This window comes from Solanum tuberosum, unplaced genomic scaffold (assembly GCF_000226075.1).
Source record: "Solanum tuberosum cultivar DM 1-3 516 R44 unplaced genomic scaffold, SolTub_3.0 scf00279, whole genome shotgun sequence".
In the NCBI taxonomy this organism is placed as follows: Eukaryota; Viridiplantae; Streptophyta; class Magnoliopsida; order Solanales; family Solanaceae; genus Solanum; species Solanum tuberosum.
The window spans coordinates 125465-143677 of NW_006239204.1; the positions used below are offsets into that span (position 1 = coordinate 125465).

At 33.6% G+C, this 18213-nt stretch overlaps 1 protein-coding gene across 2 annotated transcripts; it reads left to right on the plus strand.

Moving 5' to 3' along the window:
• Positions 1–481: 481 nt before the first annotated feature.
• LOC102579675 (transmembrane 9 superfamily member 4-like) lies at positions 482–7632 on the plus strand. 2 transcript variants are annotated; one of them, XM_015314106.1, is made up of 8 exons: positions 482–700; positions 2988–3199; positions 3829–3869; positions 4040–4625; positions 4720–4857; positions 4951–5107; positions 5211–5695; positions 7248–7632. In XM_015314106.1, the coding sequence occupies exons 2-8, from the start codon at positions 3051–3053 to the stop codon at positions 7465–7467; spliced, it is 1776 nt and encodes a 591-aa protein (XP_015169592.1). In that variant the 5' UTR covers positions 482–700; positions 2988–3050; the 3' UTR covers positions 7468–7632. The 2 variants fall into 2 exon arrangements, with proteins under 2 accessions (XP_015169592.1, XP_015169593.1); XM_015314107.1 differs by having other exon boundaries at positions 3041–3199.
• Positions 7633–18213: the final 10581 nt, after the last annotated feature.

The following is an 18213-nucleotide window of genomic DNA, read 5'->3' on the forward strand; positions in this document are numbered from 1 at the left end:
TGAACACCCCTACATGCAAGCATACTAATACTCAAATAACTTAAAGATATGAAGCTGAATGGATGCTATGGAGAAACTATTACCTCACGCTGGAACTGTAGTGGAAGGAAAGAGGTGGGGTTACTTGGCCATCATATTTGTCTCTGCTTCCCAAGCAGCTCCCTCAACTAATTGATTCCTTCAAAGAACTTTCACTGAGGTGAGTTTTTTATTTCTCAACTTACGAACCTATCAATCAAAAATTTCAACCGAAACCTCTTCGTAAGAGAGACTATCTTTCACACACTCTCTAAATGTACAAATAAAGTCGAATCACCAATACGTTCTTCAATAAGGATACATGAAATATTGAATGTGAGTTCATATATTAATATGTGAGTCTATAAAATAGAAATTACTGAGTTGTGGGTTTCACCTATGAAGTATTTCAGTTGGTCCATCAAAATTTAAATAAAAAACTAGTGGCCAAAACGGATCAAATTCAAACTTTCACATAAATAAAGACCATTTTTCTATTTGGTGTGGTTGGTGTGGTTGACGACCGTTTGACTATTCCACTTGGTGTAGTTGACCTTAGCACGGCGCTTCAAACTTCAAAGTATTGATGTGAAAGATTAGAGAGTATCTCTTCAATCTGTCCTTGTTCCTCTCTGTCATTGCTGTTTGGAGACTCTTCCCCCCCCCCCCTCTCTCTCTCTCTGTAAGGAATTTTCAAGCTTTGCCTTTGTTACTGTTTGATTGTTTGCAAGTATGCCTATCATTTAGCACAATGTTTCAGTTCAGAACTTACTTCGTATTCCTTATGGGATAGATTGATACAGTTAATTAGTCGTCACTTGTTATCTGCTGAAATTAATTGATTATGTATGATGTCACAAGATTGTAAATTAGGAGAATTTATAGCTAGTGACAGATAGGGCATTTTATTTGAGGATTCATTCATTTCTTCCTTCCTTTGCTACTTCATATGTGGAAGTTCACAAGGAACTCCCATTTATTGACTGTTTTATGGTGATTGTTGAAATTCAGTAATGTATGAGTACTATGAATAATTGGAAAGGTACTAGGGAGGGGTGATGGTTCTCTAGCCATAAGGTGTCACTACTCGCTACGGGCAAGTGATATTGAGAGAAAAAAAAAAGAATTTATAGTAGGAAGTATAATGGTTGGTGATTTGTCAAGATTTTCTATTGTTATATACAGTTTACTCACCAAAAATAGGCAGATATTGGATGCCAAAAAAAGTTGAAATTTTTAAGTTACGATTGTGATCTATCTGATGGAATCTTGAACATTTTCATTGTGTTGCCATGGATGCATCTAGCACTCATAGTTCAAACTAAGACTTCAACCTTATGTGTGCTCTGCTAAATTTCTTGATCTAACTAGAGAAAGTATTACTACCTTTTATAGTACATGCCCTCATCAAATTCAGTTCCCGTTAGAAAATTTTCAATTAGCAACCTGCATTTAACTGGTATTTGGGTCAAAGGAATATTGAGATTCCAAATTTCCAAAATTTGGTAGGAAATGGGAGATTCATCTACCGAAAGATATAAAGATGTTACATCTAAAAAATTCAGAACTTGATCGTATCCAATAGGTTTAACTCCATTAGGAAAACCATAACAATTTAGCCAGCTGATTTGCAAGCATCATCAATATCATACATGATATTGGGATGAGTTTTCCGTGTTTATAAAATGATCCATGCTTTCATGTCTTAAGCTAAATCCCATACAACAACAATCTTTATCAGGCTTTACACTTAAGCCACATAATAGTCCCAACACCAAGTATATAGAATCAGCTCACAGTACACAAAGCATAAAGTTTGGGGTACAACCCCAACAAAATCATACAATCCATAAAATGGATGTTATATTACTATGACAATCCTAGGGAGTCGATAGAGTGAGTGCAGAGATCAATACAAAATGACCAAACTGCTAAAACCAAAAACATCTCAATGACACACATGAAAAGTGTGAGCCATCTCAAACCTAACAATGCTTCTGCTCTCATGCAACATCTCAACATCTGGATCAAACTTGATTTTCTAAGTGTAAACTTGATTTCTTACCTCAATGTCTTATGGGAAATCTTGATGGGATGTTAGCCCCTTCAATCCCTCTCCACAATTCGGTGAAGAGAGCTTATTTTATTGTTGTTTCTTTAGCAAAAGCAATTCTCTTTCCTGTGGATCTTCCTCCAACAATATCAATGGCATCATATCTAGCTTTACTCTCTCCTTTTCTCTCTTAGGCTACCGCTCTGTGTGTTAGTATCGAAACTTTGCAGCCGCTGCTGGAAGCCGTGTCTAGGGGATAAATCCTAATTGATATGGATGGTGTGAGACAAAGCTGTTTTTCCCATCCTTATGTGGTGTTATCATTGAGAAAATAGCTGGGAGTCGTGGTTTATAGACTAGAGGGTTTGAACACACTTCAAATCCCCTAAGTATCCTCAAAGCTTCGTTGCCAGAAGCCTTTGACTCGACACATCAAGCTTTATATAGAGTTTCTTGGCCAAATGGCCTCCAACGCATTGCATCAACATTTTCTATTGTGTTGTATCAAGGGTTATCCCTCAGTAGTGTGCACCTTCGCTTAATGGGCATACCTTTGTCCAAATGGCAAACTGTTTGAACAGTTAGAAGCTAGACTTCAAAGTTACAAGTTTTCTTCAAAATTCATTACCAATCCTTTATAGATCAAGACTTGTGCATCTTAAAGTTATGGTATGTTTCACTTGTTAGCATAAGTCCAATGTTCAACCTCCTCTTGTTTCTAGAGCACCCTTACCTTAATATAAATAAGAACCAACACATCAAGCACTTATACTTTCTCATGTTGTATATATATCTAGTGAAGAAATGGAACATACTGTTGCATTGGGATTCACTTATTTGTTTTTTAAGATTATAAGTGTTAAACTGTAATTTGTGTGCGTTGAATCATTTTTTTCTTTTTCATGCTCTTTTTCAGCTTGGTGCTAGTCAGTGGTCATTTTATTTGACTTCATTTTTTCATCTTAAAAGCCAAAGAAGAATGGAGAAACCTGTGGTAATACTCATTTTTACAACTGTAATTATGAATCTTGAATGCCTAGTACAATCAGATGCCTCTACACATCGGTATAAAAGTGGAGATGATGTTCCTTTCTATGCAAACAAGGTTGGCCCATATTTTAATCCCAGGTAGATGCCTTAAACATTTCCATCACTATGTGTTTGATGCTTTTGTGTTATGTCTTTCAAGAAATGTCATCCACTCTTCAGTTAGTGTCAGGTATATAATTTCATTAATTGGTTAGGTAACAACAAAACAACATACCCAGTGTATTCCCACAAGTGGGGTTAAAAGAATCATTTCATCAGCACTTCAGTATCACATAAAAACATAGAAGTTTCTGTCCCTTTCCCCAAGAAGTCCCCCGTCCACGTAGTTTCTATTAGAAGACACTTTCTTCATAGCTGCATACATATTAATACATCATACTCCAATTGTTTTCTGATCGATCAATTTTATTAATATAATATTTACTTTCTGCTTTAGATGGATAGTTAGTTTGGTGAAGCAGATGTCAAATCTATTTTCTACCTGATTATAAATCTGATAAAACCCTTGGAAATGGTCAATAGAAAACGATAATATAGTTTGATGAATCAGACATATCTCATTTGTGGATTAAACTAAGGTGGTCATCTCAAAGTCCTTAGACAATCTTGTTAGGCATTTTAATGAAGCAAATAAAATGAAACATTTCTCTGATGTTTCTTACTGGTTTTTTTTGCTTCCATAATATTTTTCATTTTTCCTATTGCAGTGAAACTTATGCTTATTTCGATCTTCCATTTTGTCAACCAGGTTTTCTTCTTCACTTTTATTAAGTCCTTGATTGTATATTACTTTGAATAAGGATCACTATTCTTACTGCACATTTATCTTTTTCTTTTCTTTCCTTTTTGTTTTGTCAATCTTCTCTTAGATTTTCCTATAAATCTTATTGGTTACCTATTGTGCTGAAACATTATCAGATAATTTGGAAAAGAAGAAAGAATCTTTTGGTGAAGCGTTGAATGGAGATCACCTTACATTTGCTCCATATAAGCTTGAGTTTTTAGCGGACAAAGATGCCAAAGTTATATGTAAGAAAAGGTTGACAAAGGAGGAAGTTGCACAATTCAGAACCGCTGTTGCACTGGATTACTATGTCCAGATGTACTATGATGACTTGCCAATATGGGCGTTCCTTGGGAAGGTCGACAAGGACGGAATTGATGACCCTAATGAGTACAGATATCACATTTATACATTTTATCAATTTGAAATTTACTACCACAAGGACCATGTTATTGAAATCTTAGTTAGAGTCGATCCATCTTTTACAGCTGATGTAACAAATGATGAGGAAGTTGATATAGAATTCCTGTACACAGTGGTGTGGAAGGAAACTAACATCCCATTTGAAAAGAGAATGGACAAATACACGAGCTCTTCTTCTCTTCCCCATCACTTAGAAATTCACTGGTTCTCCATTTTAAACTCACATGTGACAATTTTCATCTTGATGTCATGTATGGGAGCAATTTACTTGCGAGTCCTGAGGAAAGATATTTATAAGTAAGAAGATATATCCATTTTGTTCTCTTAAGTATGATATGGTTTGACCGTAGTATTAGACTAAAAATACTCTTTTTTCCTCAATCTTGTGAAGTCTTGCACAGGATGAAGAATTTTCTGATAACCAAGAAGAAACTGGGTGGAAAAGCCTCCACGGCGATGTCTTCCGGTACCCAAAGTGCAAGTATTTGCTTTCTTCAGCACTTGGTTGTGGAACACAGATGTTGGCAGTGTCAGTAATTTTTGATATCTTCTTGTTTAAATAAGAAGTAAAACTCCAGCATGAACTATTTGTGAAGATTCTTTCTTGATCATGTTTCTGCAGTGTGGTGGTCACTCTATGTTTAGGTGTGCTTGGTGTTTTTCAACCGTATGATCGAGGAGTTTTGCCCACTGCTTTGGTCATAATATATGCAATAACTTCTGCAGTTGCTGGATTTTCGGCTGTATCTTTTTATCATCAGCTCGAAGGAAGCAACTCGGTATGATATGCAGGATTCTTGCTACCTGAAACTCCTCTCTTAAATTGAGCTCTTAAAATAATATTGTACAGATAACCTTATTAACTTGTTTTTGGCATGACAGCTAAGAGTTATATTGCTGACGGGAGGAATATTCTCTTGCCCCTTGTTGCTAACCTTTTTCTTCCTTAATACTGTTGCATTCAACTATGGGTCTACTGCAGCACTTCCTTTGGGCACAATTGTGGTTATACTTCTCCTCTGGGTTTTGCTAGCATTACCGTCACTTGTGTTAGGTGCGATTTCTGGGAAGAGAATAAGGTCTGAGTTTCAAGCTCCTTGTCACACCACGAAGTGTCCTCGTGAGGTTCCTCCACAGCGTTGGTACAGGCGTGTCATAACCCAAATGGCAATGGCAGGACTTTTGCCTTTTGCTGTCATCAATATTCAGCTATATTACATATTTGCAAGTGTTTGGGGTCACAGGATATACACAGTATATGGCATTCTTTTCGTTGTGTTCATTCTCCTTCTGATTACAACTGCTCTTGTCTCTATTGCTATGACATACATCCAACTTGCCGCAGAAGATCATGAATGGTGGTGGAGGTGCGGCTTTTCTCATCTTATAACTATGATGCTTTTGTTACTGTATATTGTTTTTCTTTCATAAGGTGTAAATTATCATTATCTCCTATCCAATTATCCAAATCAGATTGATTTGCTATTCTTGGAAATAAGTTGGTGGGAGAATTTCCACATCTTTGTTATCCTGAATTCTTTGTGTGGCGGTTTAGTTGGTTCTTGTCTACTTTTTCCAGTTTATGACCATAAGACAGTCTGAACGTAACTAAGAAAAACTCAAATCTAACTATAGAGAAGCTACTAGAAGAAGAGAGATTCCATTAATTGAGCTCAAAGGCTAGTTCATACAATGAGAAGAGCTTGTATTTATAGCTACTTCTTTAACACTTTGTAACCACCTTTTAACTAACTATTGGAAAGTTTGTTACAACAAACTAACAAGAAAGACTATTCTATCCTCAATCATCGTAACAACTTTTAACTACCTACTTAACCAACTAATCAATCTGATCAAGTCTCATTACAGTCAATGCTCTTTAAACAAGTTCTGCTTTCCGTGTTTTTTGTTAATGTGCAAATTCATGTTCTAAGTTTTTTCTTCTCTATTTATCAGTTAGTAAGGATCAAAAGTTTAGCTTGAAAGGCTCGTGTTTGATTCTTTTGTCACCAGTTCTCTTAGTTGGTGATCTATAAATCTAACTTACGTTCTCATTCAGGCCTGTGGCATGCCATGGCCCTGGACTGCTGGTAATCTCCCCGTAAAACTTTTTTTGAACTGAGAAATTCCTTAGTGGCAGTAGCACACAGTCTGAAACTCAATGGATAGTAGCTAGGCTCATCCTTTAGCCTTCTCCACTGAAATACCAGACTTTTGTCTGTGGTAGAGTTCGATCCATGACGTGCTCCTCACCCATACATCATGTGCTGAGCTCTTACCACTAGACGAAAGACCTGTGGACCCTCATATAAACTTTTAGTAACCAAAACAGAATAAAAACTGTAAGAGCCTGATGCTATTTCGTTTAGTTTGTGATTCTTCCCAGTCTTAATTAACAGGAGAGTTCCCTAATCTTCATTTATACAGCTATCGAGGTTTGAATCCCCTTCCTCTCTTAAGGAATTGAGGGGCTTGAGCAGCATATTAAGAAGCTCTTTGTCTTCATTTGCTTTTATACTTTCTAAAGATGTGAATAGATTTTTCTGAGTAATCATATGTTGAAGTCACCCTGAATCTCTACCTTTCTGCTATGGTTGTACAAGAGGTGCCGGTATCTTGGCTTACCTTATAGTGGCTCTTGAGGATATCCTTAAATTAGCAATGTCAGCCATTTAGCTTATTGGAAAGCATAGCCTTAACTTTGCACTATAGGAATTCCTTGCTAGTTCCACGGGGACAGTAGGGCACCGAGTTTATCTGGTCTTGCAGGCAGGCTGTAGTTATCTTCATATCCAGTATTTATCATGTAAAATTATTTTTGCGAGAGGATTGTCTTAGTCACCTATAAATGTCTGATTGCTAAGCAATCGAAATATTTTGCTATGTCGTTCTGGCTGACTAATTGCTCACTTGGAACAGGTCTTTTCTTTGTGGTGGATCCACTGGCTTGTACGTATTTGGTTATTCCATCTACTACTACTTTTTGCGGTCAGACATGAATGGTTTCATGCAAACCTCATTCTTCTTTGGATATATGGCTTGTGTTAGTTATGGTGTCTTCCTCATGCTAGGCACTGTCGGCTTTCATGCCTGTTTGCTATTTGTCCGTCTTCTGTATGGCTGTATCAAATGTGAATAGCTGGTTGCTTACAGGAACATCCTTAGCTTGTTTGGAAAAAGTATGTATTCATGCCATATTTAGCAGGCTGTTCTGATCAAAGGAGGTCACAATGTTCCTTTAATGTAACAACAAAGAGATTTTCTTATTCAAAGTTTCATCAATGTTACTTTTTGTTACAATTTACTAGCTTATAGTCTAGTACATCATAATTTATATGAATATATGAGAGATCTTGATATTTACACACAAAAGATCGGTCATGTTTTTGTTCTCAAGAGATCTCATATACTTGGGGTGTCTTTATAATAAAATTGACAGAATACTTAAATTATAGCCAAAAAAAATTGCTATAATTGTAGCTTCTAAATCTAAAAAAAAAACTCAAAATTTGTGAATACTAATACTTATAGCATAAACACTCTTTTGACATGATAAAAGTATCAAGTTTCATCTTTAAATGCTTTATAGCTTTTAGTTAGTGTAATTAAAGTTTTGACAAGAAAAATAATTCAATGACTTGGCTATTTTGGAATGTTAATAAGGATATAATATAAATAATAAGAGGGATTCTAGAATCTTATTTCAAAGGTGCGATAGTAGGAAACTTTATTAGCGAATACAAGTTTCACTTTTGAGATATATTAATAAATTATTGATATATTTTAAAATCATTTTTTAGTCAATAGTGAGAGTAGAACTATTTTTTAGTGCTATCCTTTTAATCAAAAAAATAAAAATAAAAACTATTTTTAGTGTGTCATTATTCTTTCTTTTTTTTGGTTTAATTAATCGATATGTAGTTTTTATAATTTCTTTCTTAAATATATTTACATATGCTTTTCGAATTTCAATTCTTTGATATTTTTTATTCTTTTTGGTATTAAGTCAATTCTCTCCGTGAGAGGGTAAGGCTAATAAACACGTTATCTGTTGGTGGTAAATTTACAATTTATACGCTTATTAGCATGTTAGTTCTATTTTTTTAGTGACATTTATATGGTACAATATAAGTTTTTTTTTTTAGAACAAATGTTTTACTTAATGTAAGAATTGTATATCCATCTAAATTAGTATGAGTCCCAAGTAGCTCTTCGTCATTCGGATATTTCAGTCATTCCACTTTTATTGTCCTAACAATATTGTACATTTGTCTTTTCTTTTAATCCTAGTGAACTTAGTTGTGCTTCGCGCGATCATAAATAACTCGTTTAATTTGTCAAAAAAATAATTAAAATAGTTGACTGCTAAAAGTTTTGTGAAGGTTCTTTGTTGTGTTTAATCCAAAATGTCATTATCCTCCTTGTTCATCAAATCAAAACAATTTAAAAATATTTGTTGTGGTTCAAGTAAAGATCAATTATAGTTTTATAAAATTACTCTTTTCCTCTAAATATTGTAGTCTCTTACTACTTTCTTTTTTAATGTTCATATTCTTCGAAAGTATAACATCTCGCAAATTGAAATAACTAGGAAGAAGTTAAGAATTGGAAATAGTCATTTTTGGAAAGAATATAAAAATATGGAAAATTTGTTAAGTATGTTAAGTTGAGTTTTTGGTCAACTTCAAACGACTATAACTCCTAGCTCAAGATGAGTAGGTGTGCTTTCAGATATCTTAGGAAAGATCTTGGAATAATCTTTCCAACGCCACCAAATTTACACGATTCCGAATTCGTATGAGGGAGATATGCCCACTTGAAGTTGGGTTGTTCAATTAAGGAAAGTCTAAACCGAATTTTGGAAGGGTATTTTAGTCTTTTCCTTTCCCAATTATTTTAATCCATTTTAAAAGTTTAATTGGGATCAAATCAGAATTTGGTCAGTTTAGAAAATTGGAAATTTACACTATGGCTTGGAGAAAGGAGAAAAGGCAAGATTCGTCAAGAACGTTCAAGTTTGATTGTGGATTTCGCAAAAGATCAATCCTACGAGATATGTGAGATCACATAGCATTGGGTTAGTTCACCCACGCGCCAATCATGATTTATTTCAGCGAATTTAAGTCTTTGAAAGTGTAGAAATTGAATTTTTGATGGGTTTGTTGAAGTTCCTTTGAGTTCTTGATTCGTTGAAATTGTTTAGTTGTTTGATCCAAATTCATGTAATTAGGTGTGATTTCAAGTTGAATCTTTCATACTTTGAACATATAATCGATTCTAAGTGTTTGGGAAAAGAACCAAGTGAAATTAGAGGGTTTAGAGATGAAAAATGAAGAAGAAAAGTCGGGGAGCACCTGGGTAGGGTCTTGGGGCGTCGCCCCTCTCAGAGCCCCAAGAAGGGGTCTCTGAATTTTGACCTCTGGGGCGCTGTGCCAGCCAGAGCGCCCCAAGTCACTCTCTGAATTTCAAGGGTTGGTGCCCCGCGCCTCTCAGAGCGCTAGGACGCCAGTTCTTCCCATTTCTCCCCCATCTTTCCGTGCTAGTTCCTTAGCAACGTACCTATATTTTCTATTTGATTTCAACACTCTAAGGAACGTCTAAACATCATGAAATCAACCATAAATATGAGATCATGAACCTTGAATCCATAATCCAATTCAAGGAAAGTTAAGATCAAAGTTAAGAGAAGTAAGAGTCAAGTCAAGAGAAGTTCCTAGAGTTTTCCAAGTCTTTTCCAAATGTTTTAACTTTGTTTTAAGACTCAAAGTTCAAGTTGAGCAAAGAGTAAAGAGTAAAGATTGAAGTTCATTTCTTTAAAGTATATGGGGACTATGTGTTCTCAAAGAGTTTAAAATATTTTCACATTTAAACAAGAAAAGGAAACCTTGATTTCCAAAAAGCCTTTGAGCAAGTTTTCAGAAAAGAGTATTCGCTTTCACAATTAAGTAAGAGAGGAAATTTTGATTTCCAAGATAGCCCTTGAGCTAGAGCAAAGTTTTTTGAGCAATTATCTCAAATCACAGAAAGAAGTATGTTTTTAAAACATAAGAGCTAGTATCATATTTGGAAGTAGTATTGAGCACCGATATGGGGGAGAGTTCAGACAACTCACAGCCCCCATAAACCATGTAGTCATCATGGGTAGAAAAGGGTCATACTTTTTAGATGATTCCTTAGTGCTTTTTTAGCATAAAATAGTGGATCCACTTAGTAGTCAGGTTCTATACCCTCGGCAAGGTATATGACGGCCCTGACAACGTGAGGTAAAACGTTGTATCATCACAATAGCTCTTACGTGATGGTTGTCGGTTAGAGAAACTCCCACAGAAGAAATTGTAGTCTTATATACACAATTTATTTGTATTTTTACATACATTTCAGAGTTATATTGTATCTTTGCATACACACAAAATTGGCATCCATGTTTTAAAAGATTTTCTTTATATTGCACTTGTCTTATACTGCTTTATATTGAAATGAGTTCAGTTAAGTTGAGATGAGTTGAGCCATGTAAGTTCTTCAATTCCTTTCAAGCTTATGTCTTGTTTTAGAATTCCCCTCGCATACTCATACATTCAATGTACTGATGTCATTTGGCATGCATCTTCTTATGATGCAGACACAGGTAACCATGATCAGCATCTAGCGCATCGTTGATTCTAGTTAAGCTTCAGAGTCAATTGGTGAGCCTCATTGCTTTCCGAAGGGCTCATTTGTTATCATTTGCTCTTTTTTTAGTATTTCATTTGTTAGGATGATCGGGGGTCTTGTCCCGACATCCCTCCTTGTTTAAGAGGCTTCATAGATAGTCAGTAGTTCAGTTGTCTTTACATTGTTATTTCTTATGTTAAAACTTGAGTTGCCACTTTGGCCAAGTTGAATGTTTGACCTTTAAACGTTCTAAGTTATCTTATTAAACAGTTGATTAGAAATGCATTTGATCATTGTAATAATGCTTAGAGTCTTCCGCTAAGTAAGTAAGTCAGGCCAAGGGTTCGCTTAGGGTCAACAATGGTTCTCGAGTGCCAATCCCACCCAGGATGTAAGCTCGGGGCGTGACAGAAAGTTGTTATCCTTTCTTCAGTAATGATGAATTAACTCTCTTTTCACCTTTCACTAATCTTAGCTTGTGAAATATTTTGTAAATAACTTTCTATCTTGACTAATTTTTACTACAAATATAATATACTTATTATTTATATAAAAAAAATAGATTGAGAGATATATAACCCCAATTACACAAAGAATATAAAGTATTTGAAGAAATTAATTATTTGAAACAATCTCTTTATACTTTATCAAAATGCATATAACAAATTTGAGAAAAACTTTTTAAGCAAACTTTATCAAAATCCCCATAGCAAGAAAGTTGAGTCTTTTTTTATACGTTTTTTTTAAACAAAAATTTATTTTTGTAGCATATGCATACAAATTATATCATGAAAATATCAATTTTTATTAAGTTATCATGTGCATTCAAAGCATGAAGATAATCATACTTTATCAATTCCTTTTTATTTTTTCAATTTGTAAATTAAATATGAATTTAGTAAATCATGATTATTATTTTTAAAGTTAGGATATTATCCTAACAAACAAAATGTGAGATTACTACATTTGAATTAATATTATTACCATAAATTTTATAACGTCTTAAAAGAGTAAAAGAGAATAGTAACAAAATTGCATATATTAATAATGATAGTGTGTTCATCAAACTGAACTTAAATTCTCAAATATTGTCATATGTTCATCTTATCTTTCACCATAAACAATAAAAATGATTCACAAAAAATATGCGAAGAATAAAAAGTATGGAAAAATCACCAACAATAATGAAGAAAATAAAACAGACAAGAAATAAAGAAGGAAAAACACTATAAATAAGAGACATCAACTAAACTAAAATAAAACAAATAATATTACCTATCAAGTTTGAATTTTGAATTTGAATTCTCACAAACAACATAGGCATATACTCATCTTATCTTTCATACTGTAAACAAAAAAAGCTAATCACACATAATCTAAACATTATAAAATTAGGCATAAAAAAGTGATGTACTTAAGTGTAAATATAATCAAGAAAGAAAGAAATTCTTACCATTGGTGAGGATGATATGCTTTAGTATTTATAGTAATCAATAAATTTGTAACTTAATTGAATAATATGAATTAAAAAACTAATATAGTAATAAATAAAATTGTAATAAATAAAATTGTAACTTACATTGGTATTAAGTGTCTTAATTGTAATATAATATTGTCTTTAAGAAGGAATAGAGAAAGGTTTTAGGAAAAGGTGAAAAAAGATGAACAAAATTTAAAAAATTATCTTAATTTTGATATTAGGTGTCTTATTTGTAATATAATAATATCTTTAAGAAGGAATAGAGAAAGATTTTAGGAAAAGGTGATAAATGGTGAACAAAATTTAAAAAATTGTCTTAATTTCTACAAATTTTTAAGGCAAGAAAAAAGGCACAAAATCTAGAGAGGGAAAAAAGGATGAATAGATAAAGGTTTAGATGAATGGACTCATAACGAAACATTTTTGGTTGGCTTTATTAATTTCTCTTATTTTAATGGGAAAATGCATAAGTATCCCCAACTTATGCCCGAAATTTCAGAAACACACTTATACTATATTAATGTCTTATTACCCTTGAACTTATTTTATAAATAAATTTTTACCCCTTTTTGGCCTACGTGGCACTATCTTCTGGCCCAGCGCGTGTTGACAATTTTTTGCTATCTGGTTAATAGTGCCACGTAGGCAGAAAATGGGCAGAAAATTATTTATAAAAATAAGTTTGGGGGGGGGGGAGGTAATAGGACCTTAGTATAGTATAAGTATGTCTCTGAAATTTCGGGCATAGGTTAGGAGTACTTATGCAGTTTCCCTATTTTAATTGATTATTTGACTATTCATAAGTGGACTTTAAATAAGCATTTATTTTGTGAGATTTATTAAGTAAAAAATTTGGTTGACAAAATACGTAGAAAGGAATGAAAATAATAATAATAATAAATATATATATATATATATATATATATATATATTGATTGTAAATAAAAATAAAAATACTTAAAATAAGCTCTCTGTCTTCATTTGCTTTTATACATTTTAAAGATGTGAATAGATTTTTCTAAGTAATCATATGTTGAAGTCACCCTGAATCTCTACCTTTCTTCTATGGTTGTACAAGAGGTGCCGGTATCTTGGCTTACCTTATAGTGGTTCTTGAGGATATCCTTAATTTAGCTTATTGGAGAGCATAGCCTTAACTTTGCACTACAGGAATTCCCTGCTAGTTCCACGAGGACAGTAGGGCACTGAGTTTATCTGGTCTTGCAAGCTCTTTGCGAGAGGATTGTCTTAGTCACCTATAAATGTCTGATTGCTAAGCAATTGAAATATTTTGCTATGTCTTTCTAGCTGACTAATTGCTCACTTGAAACAGGTCTTTTCTTTGTGGTGGATCCACTGGCTTGTACATATTTGGTTATTCCATCTACTATTACTTTTCACGATCAGACATGAACGGTTTCATGCAAACCTCATTCTTCTTTGGATATATGGCTTGTGTTAGTTATGGCGTCTTCCTCATGCTAGGCACTGTTGGCTTTCATGCCTGTTTGCTATTTGTCCGTCTTCTGTATGGCTGTATCAAATGTGAATAGCTGGTTGCTTACAGGAACATCCTTAGCTTGTTTGGAAAAAGTATGTATTCATGCCATATTTAGCAGGCTGTTCTGATCAAAGGAGGTCACAATGTTCCTTTAATGTAACAACAAAGAGATTTTCTTATTCAAAGTTTCATCAATGTTACTTTTTGTTACAATTTACTAGCTTATAGTCTAGGACATCATAATTATTATATGAATATATGAGAGATCTTGATTTTTACACACAAAAAAAGATCGGTCATGTTTTTGTTCTCAAGAGATCTCATATCCTTGGGGTATCTTTATAATAAAATTGACAGAATACTAAAATTATAGCCAAAAAAATTGCTATAATTTAAAGCTTCTAAATCTAAAAAAAAAACTCAAAATTTGTGAATACTAGTACTTATAGCATAAACACTCTTTTGACATGATAAAAGTATCAAGTTTCATATTTAAATGCTTTATAGCTTTTAGTTAGTGTAATTAAAGTTTTGACAAGAAAAATAATTCAATGACTTGGCTATTTTGGAATGTTATTAAGGATATAATATATATATAATAAGAGGGATTCTAGAATCTTATTTCCAAGGAGCGATAGTAGGAAACTTTATTAGCGAATACAAGTTTCACTTTTGAGATATTTTAATAAATTATTGATATATTTTTAAATCATTTTTTAGTCAATAGTGAGAGTAGAACTATATTTTAGTGCTATCCTTTTAATCAAAAAAATAAAAACAAAAACTATTTTTGGCGTGTCATTATTTTATTTTTTTTGGTTTAATTAATCGATATGTAGTTTTTATAATTTCTTTCTTAAATATATTTACATATGCTTTTCGAATTTCAATTCTTTGATATTTTTTATTCTTTTTGGTATTAAGTCAATTCTCTCCGTGAGAGGGTAAGGCTAATAAACACGTGATCTGTTAATGGTAAATTTACAATTTATATGCTTATTAGCATGTTAGTTCTATATTTTTAGTGACATTTATATGGTACAATTTAAGTTTTTTTTTTTTAGAACAAATATTTTACTTAATGTAAGAATTATATATCCATCTAAATTAGTATGAATCCCAAGTAGCTCTTCGTCGTCCGGATATTTCAGTCATTCCACTTTCTATTGTCCTAACAATATTGTACATTTGTCTTTTCTTTTATTCCCCTAACTAGTGAACTTAGCCGCGCTTCGCGCGATCATAAATAACTCGTTTAATTTGTCAAAAAAGAATTAAAATAGTTGACTGCTAAAAGTTTTGTGAAGGTTCTTTGTTGTGTTTAATCCAAATATATCATATTTGAAGTCTTAATCAAGTTTATATAGTATTTAAGTTTTTGTATCGGTTGTAATTTTAAATCGCTTAAGCTAAGAGTTTACATTTTATGATCTCATCCTATAATTTTATTGGATATGTGTATCCCATGCTTTTATAATTTTAAACAATTTTTTAAAATCTATCTTTTATTCTTCGTATGTTTTTTGTTATGTTTGTATCTTTCTCGCAAAATTAAAGAATTTAAATCAAATAGACTTGTAAATTTAGAAAGCTCCGAACATCAAAATGTCATTACCTTCCTTGTTCATCAAATCAAAACAATTTTAAAATATTTATTGTGGTTCAAGTAAAGATCAATTATAGTTTATAAATTACTCTTTCCTCCAAATATTGTAGTCTCTTACTACTTTCTTTTTTAATGTTCATATTCTTCGAAAGTGTAACATCTCGCAAATTGAAATAACTAGGAAGAAGTTAAGAATTGGAAATAGTCATTTTGGAAAGAATATGGAAAATATGGAAAATTTGTTAAATATGTTAAGTTGAGTTTTTGGTCAACTTCAAACGACTATAACTCCTAGCTCAAGATGAGTTAGGTGTGTTTCAGATATCTTAGGAAAGATCTTGGAATAATCTTTCCAACGCCGCCAAGTTTACGCGATTCTGAATTCGTATGAGTGAGATATGCCCACTTGAAGTTGGGTTGTTCAATTAAGGAAAGTCTAAACCGGATTTTGGAAGGGTATTTTAGTCTTTTCCTTTTCCAATTATTTTAATCCATTTTTAGGAGTTTAATTGGGGTCAAATCAGAATTTGGTCAGTTTAGAAAATTGGAAATTTTATGCTAGGGCTTGGAGAAAAGGAGAAAAAGAGGAGAAAGAAGGAGAAAAGGCAAGATTCGTCAAGAACGTTCAAGTTTGATTGTGGATTTCGCCAAAGATTCAATCCTACGAGGTATGTGAGATCAGATAGCGTTGGGTTAGTTCACCCACGCGCCAATCATGATTTATTTCAGAGAATTTAAGTCTTTGAAAGTGTAGAAATTGAATTCTTGATGGGTTTGTTGAAGTTCCTTTAAGTTCTTGATTCGTTGAAATTGTTGACGAGTTGTTTGATCCAAATTCATGTAATTAGGTGTGATTTCGAGTTGAATCTTTCATACTTTGAACATATAATCGATTCTAAGTGTTTTGGGAAAGAACCAAGTGAAATTAGAGGGTTTAGAGATGAAAAATGAAGAAGAAAATTCGGGGAGCACCTGGGTAGGGTCCTGGGGCATCGCCCCTCTCAGAGCCCCAAGAAGGGGTCTCTAAATTTTGACCTATGGGGTGCCGCACCAGCCAGAGCGCCCCAAGTCACTCTCTGAATTTCAAGGGTTGGTGCCCAGCGCCTCTCAGAGCGCCAGGGATGCCAGTTCTTTCCATTTCTCCCCCATCTTTCTGTGATAGTTCCTTAGCAACGTACCTATGTTTTCTAGTTTATTCCAACACTCTAAGGTACGTCTAAACATAATGAAATCATCCATAAACATGATATGATGAAACTTGAATCCATAATCCAATTCAAGGAGAGTTAAGATCAAAGTTAAGAGAAGTAAGAGTCAAGTCAAGAGGAGTTTCCTAGAGTTTTCCAAAAGTCTTTTCCAAATGTTTTAACTTTGTTTTTAGACTTAAAGTTCAAGTTGAGCAAAGAGTAAAGAGTAAAGATTGAAGTTCATTTCTTCAAAGTATATGGGGACTATATGTGTTCCCAAAGAGTTTAAAATGTTTTCATATTTAAACAAGAAAAGGAAACCTTGATTTCCAAAGAGCCTTTGAGCTAGTCTCAGAAAAGAGTAAATGCTTTCACAATTAAGCAAGAGATGAAATTTTGATTTCCAAGATAGCCCTTGAGCTAAGTTTTTTGAGCAATTATCTTAAATCACAGAAAAAAGTATGTTTTTAAAACATAAGAGCTAGTATCATATTTGGGAGTAGTATTGAGCACCGATATTGGGGAGAGCTCAGATTACTCCCAGCCCCCATAAATCATGTAGCCATCATGGGTAGAAAAGGGTCATACTTTTTAGATGATTCATTAATGCTTTTTAGCATAGACTAGTGGATCCACTTAGTAGTCAGGTTCTATACCCTCGGCAAGGTATAAAATGACCCTGGCAGCGTGAGGTAAAACGTTGTATCATCACAATAGCTCTTACGCGATGGTTGTCGGTTAGAGAAACTCCCACAGAAGAAATTGTATTTTTATATGCACAGTTTATTTGTATTTTTACATACATTTCAAAGTTATATTGTATCTTTGCATACACACAGAATTGACATCCATGTTTTAAAAGCTTTTCTTTATATTGCACTTGTGTTATGCTGCTTTATATTGAAATGAGTTCAGTTAAGTTGAGATGAGTTGAGCCAGGTAAGTTCTTTAGTTCCTTTCAAGCTTATGTCTTGTTTTAGAATTCCCCTCGCATACTCGTACATTCAATGTACTGATGTCATTTGGCCTGCGTCTTCTTATGATGCAGACACAGGTAACCAGGATCAGCATCCAGCGCATCGTTGATTCTAGTTAAGCTTCAGAGTCAATTGGTGAGCCTCCTTGCTTTCTGAAGGGCTCATTTGTTATCATTTGCTTTTTTTTAGTATTTCATTTGTTAGGATGATCGGGGGTCTTGTCCCGACATCCCTCCTTGTTTTAGAGGCTTCATAGACAGTCAGTAGTTCAGTTGTCTTTACATTGTTATTTCTTATGTTAAGACTTGAGTTGCCACTTTGGCCAAGTTGAATGTTTGACCTTTAAACGTTCTAAGTTATCTTATTAAACAGTTGATTAGAAATGCATTTGATCATTGTAATAATGCGTAGAGTCTTCCGCTGAGTAAGTAAGTCAGGTCAAGGGTTCGCTTGGGGTTAGCAATGGTTCTCGAGTGCCAGTCC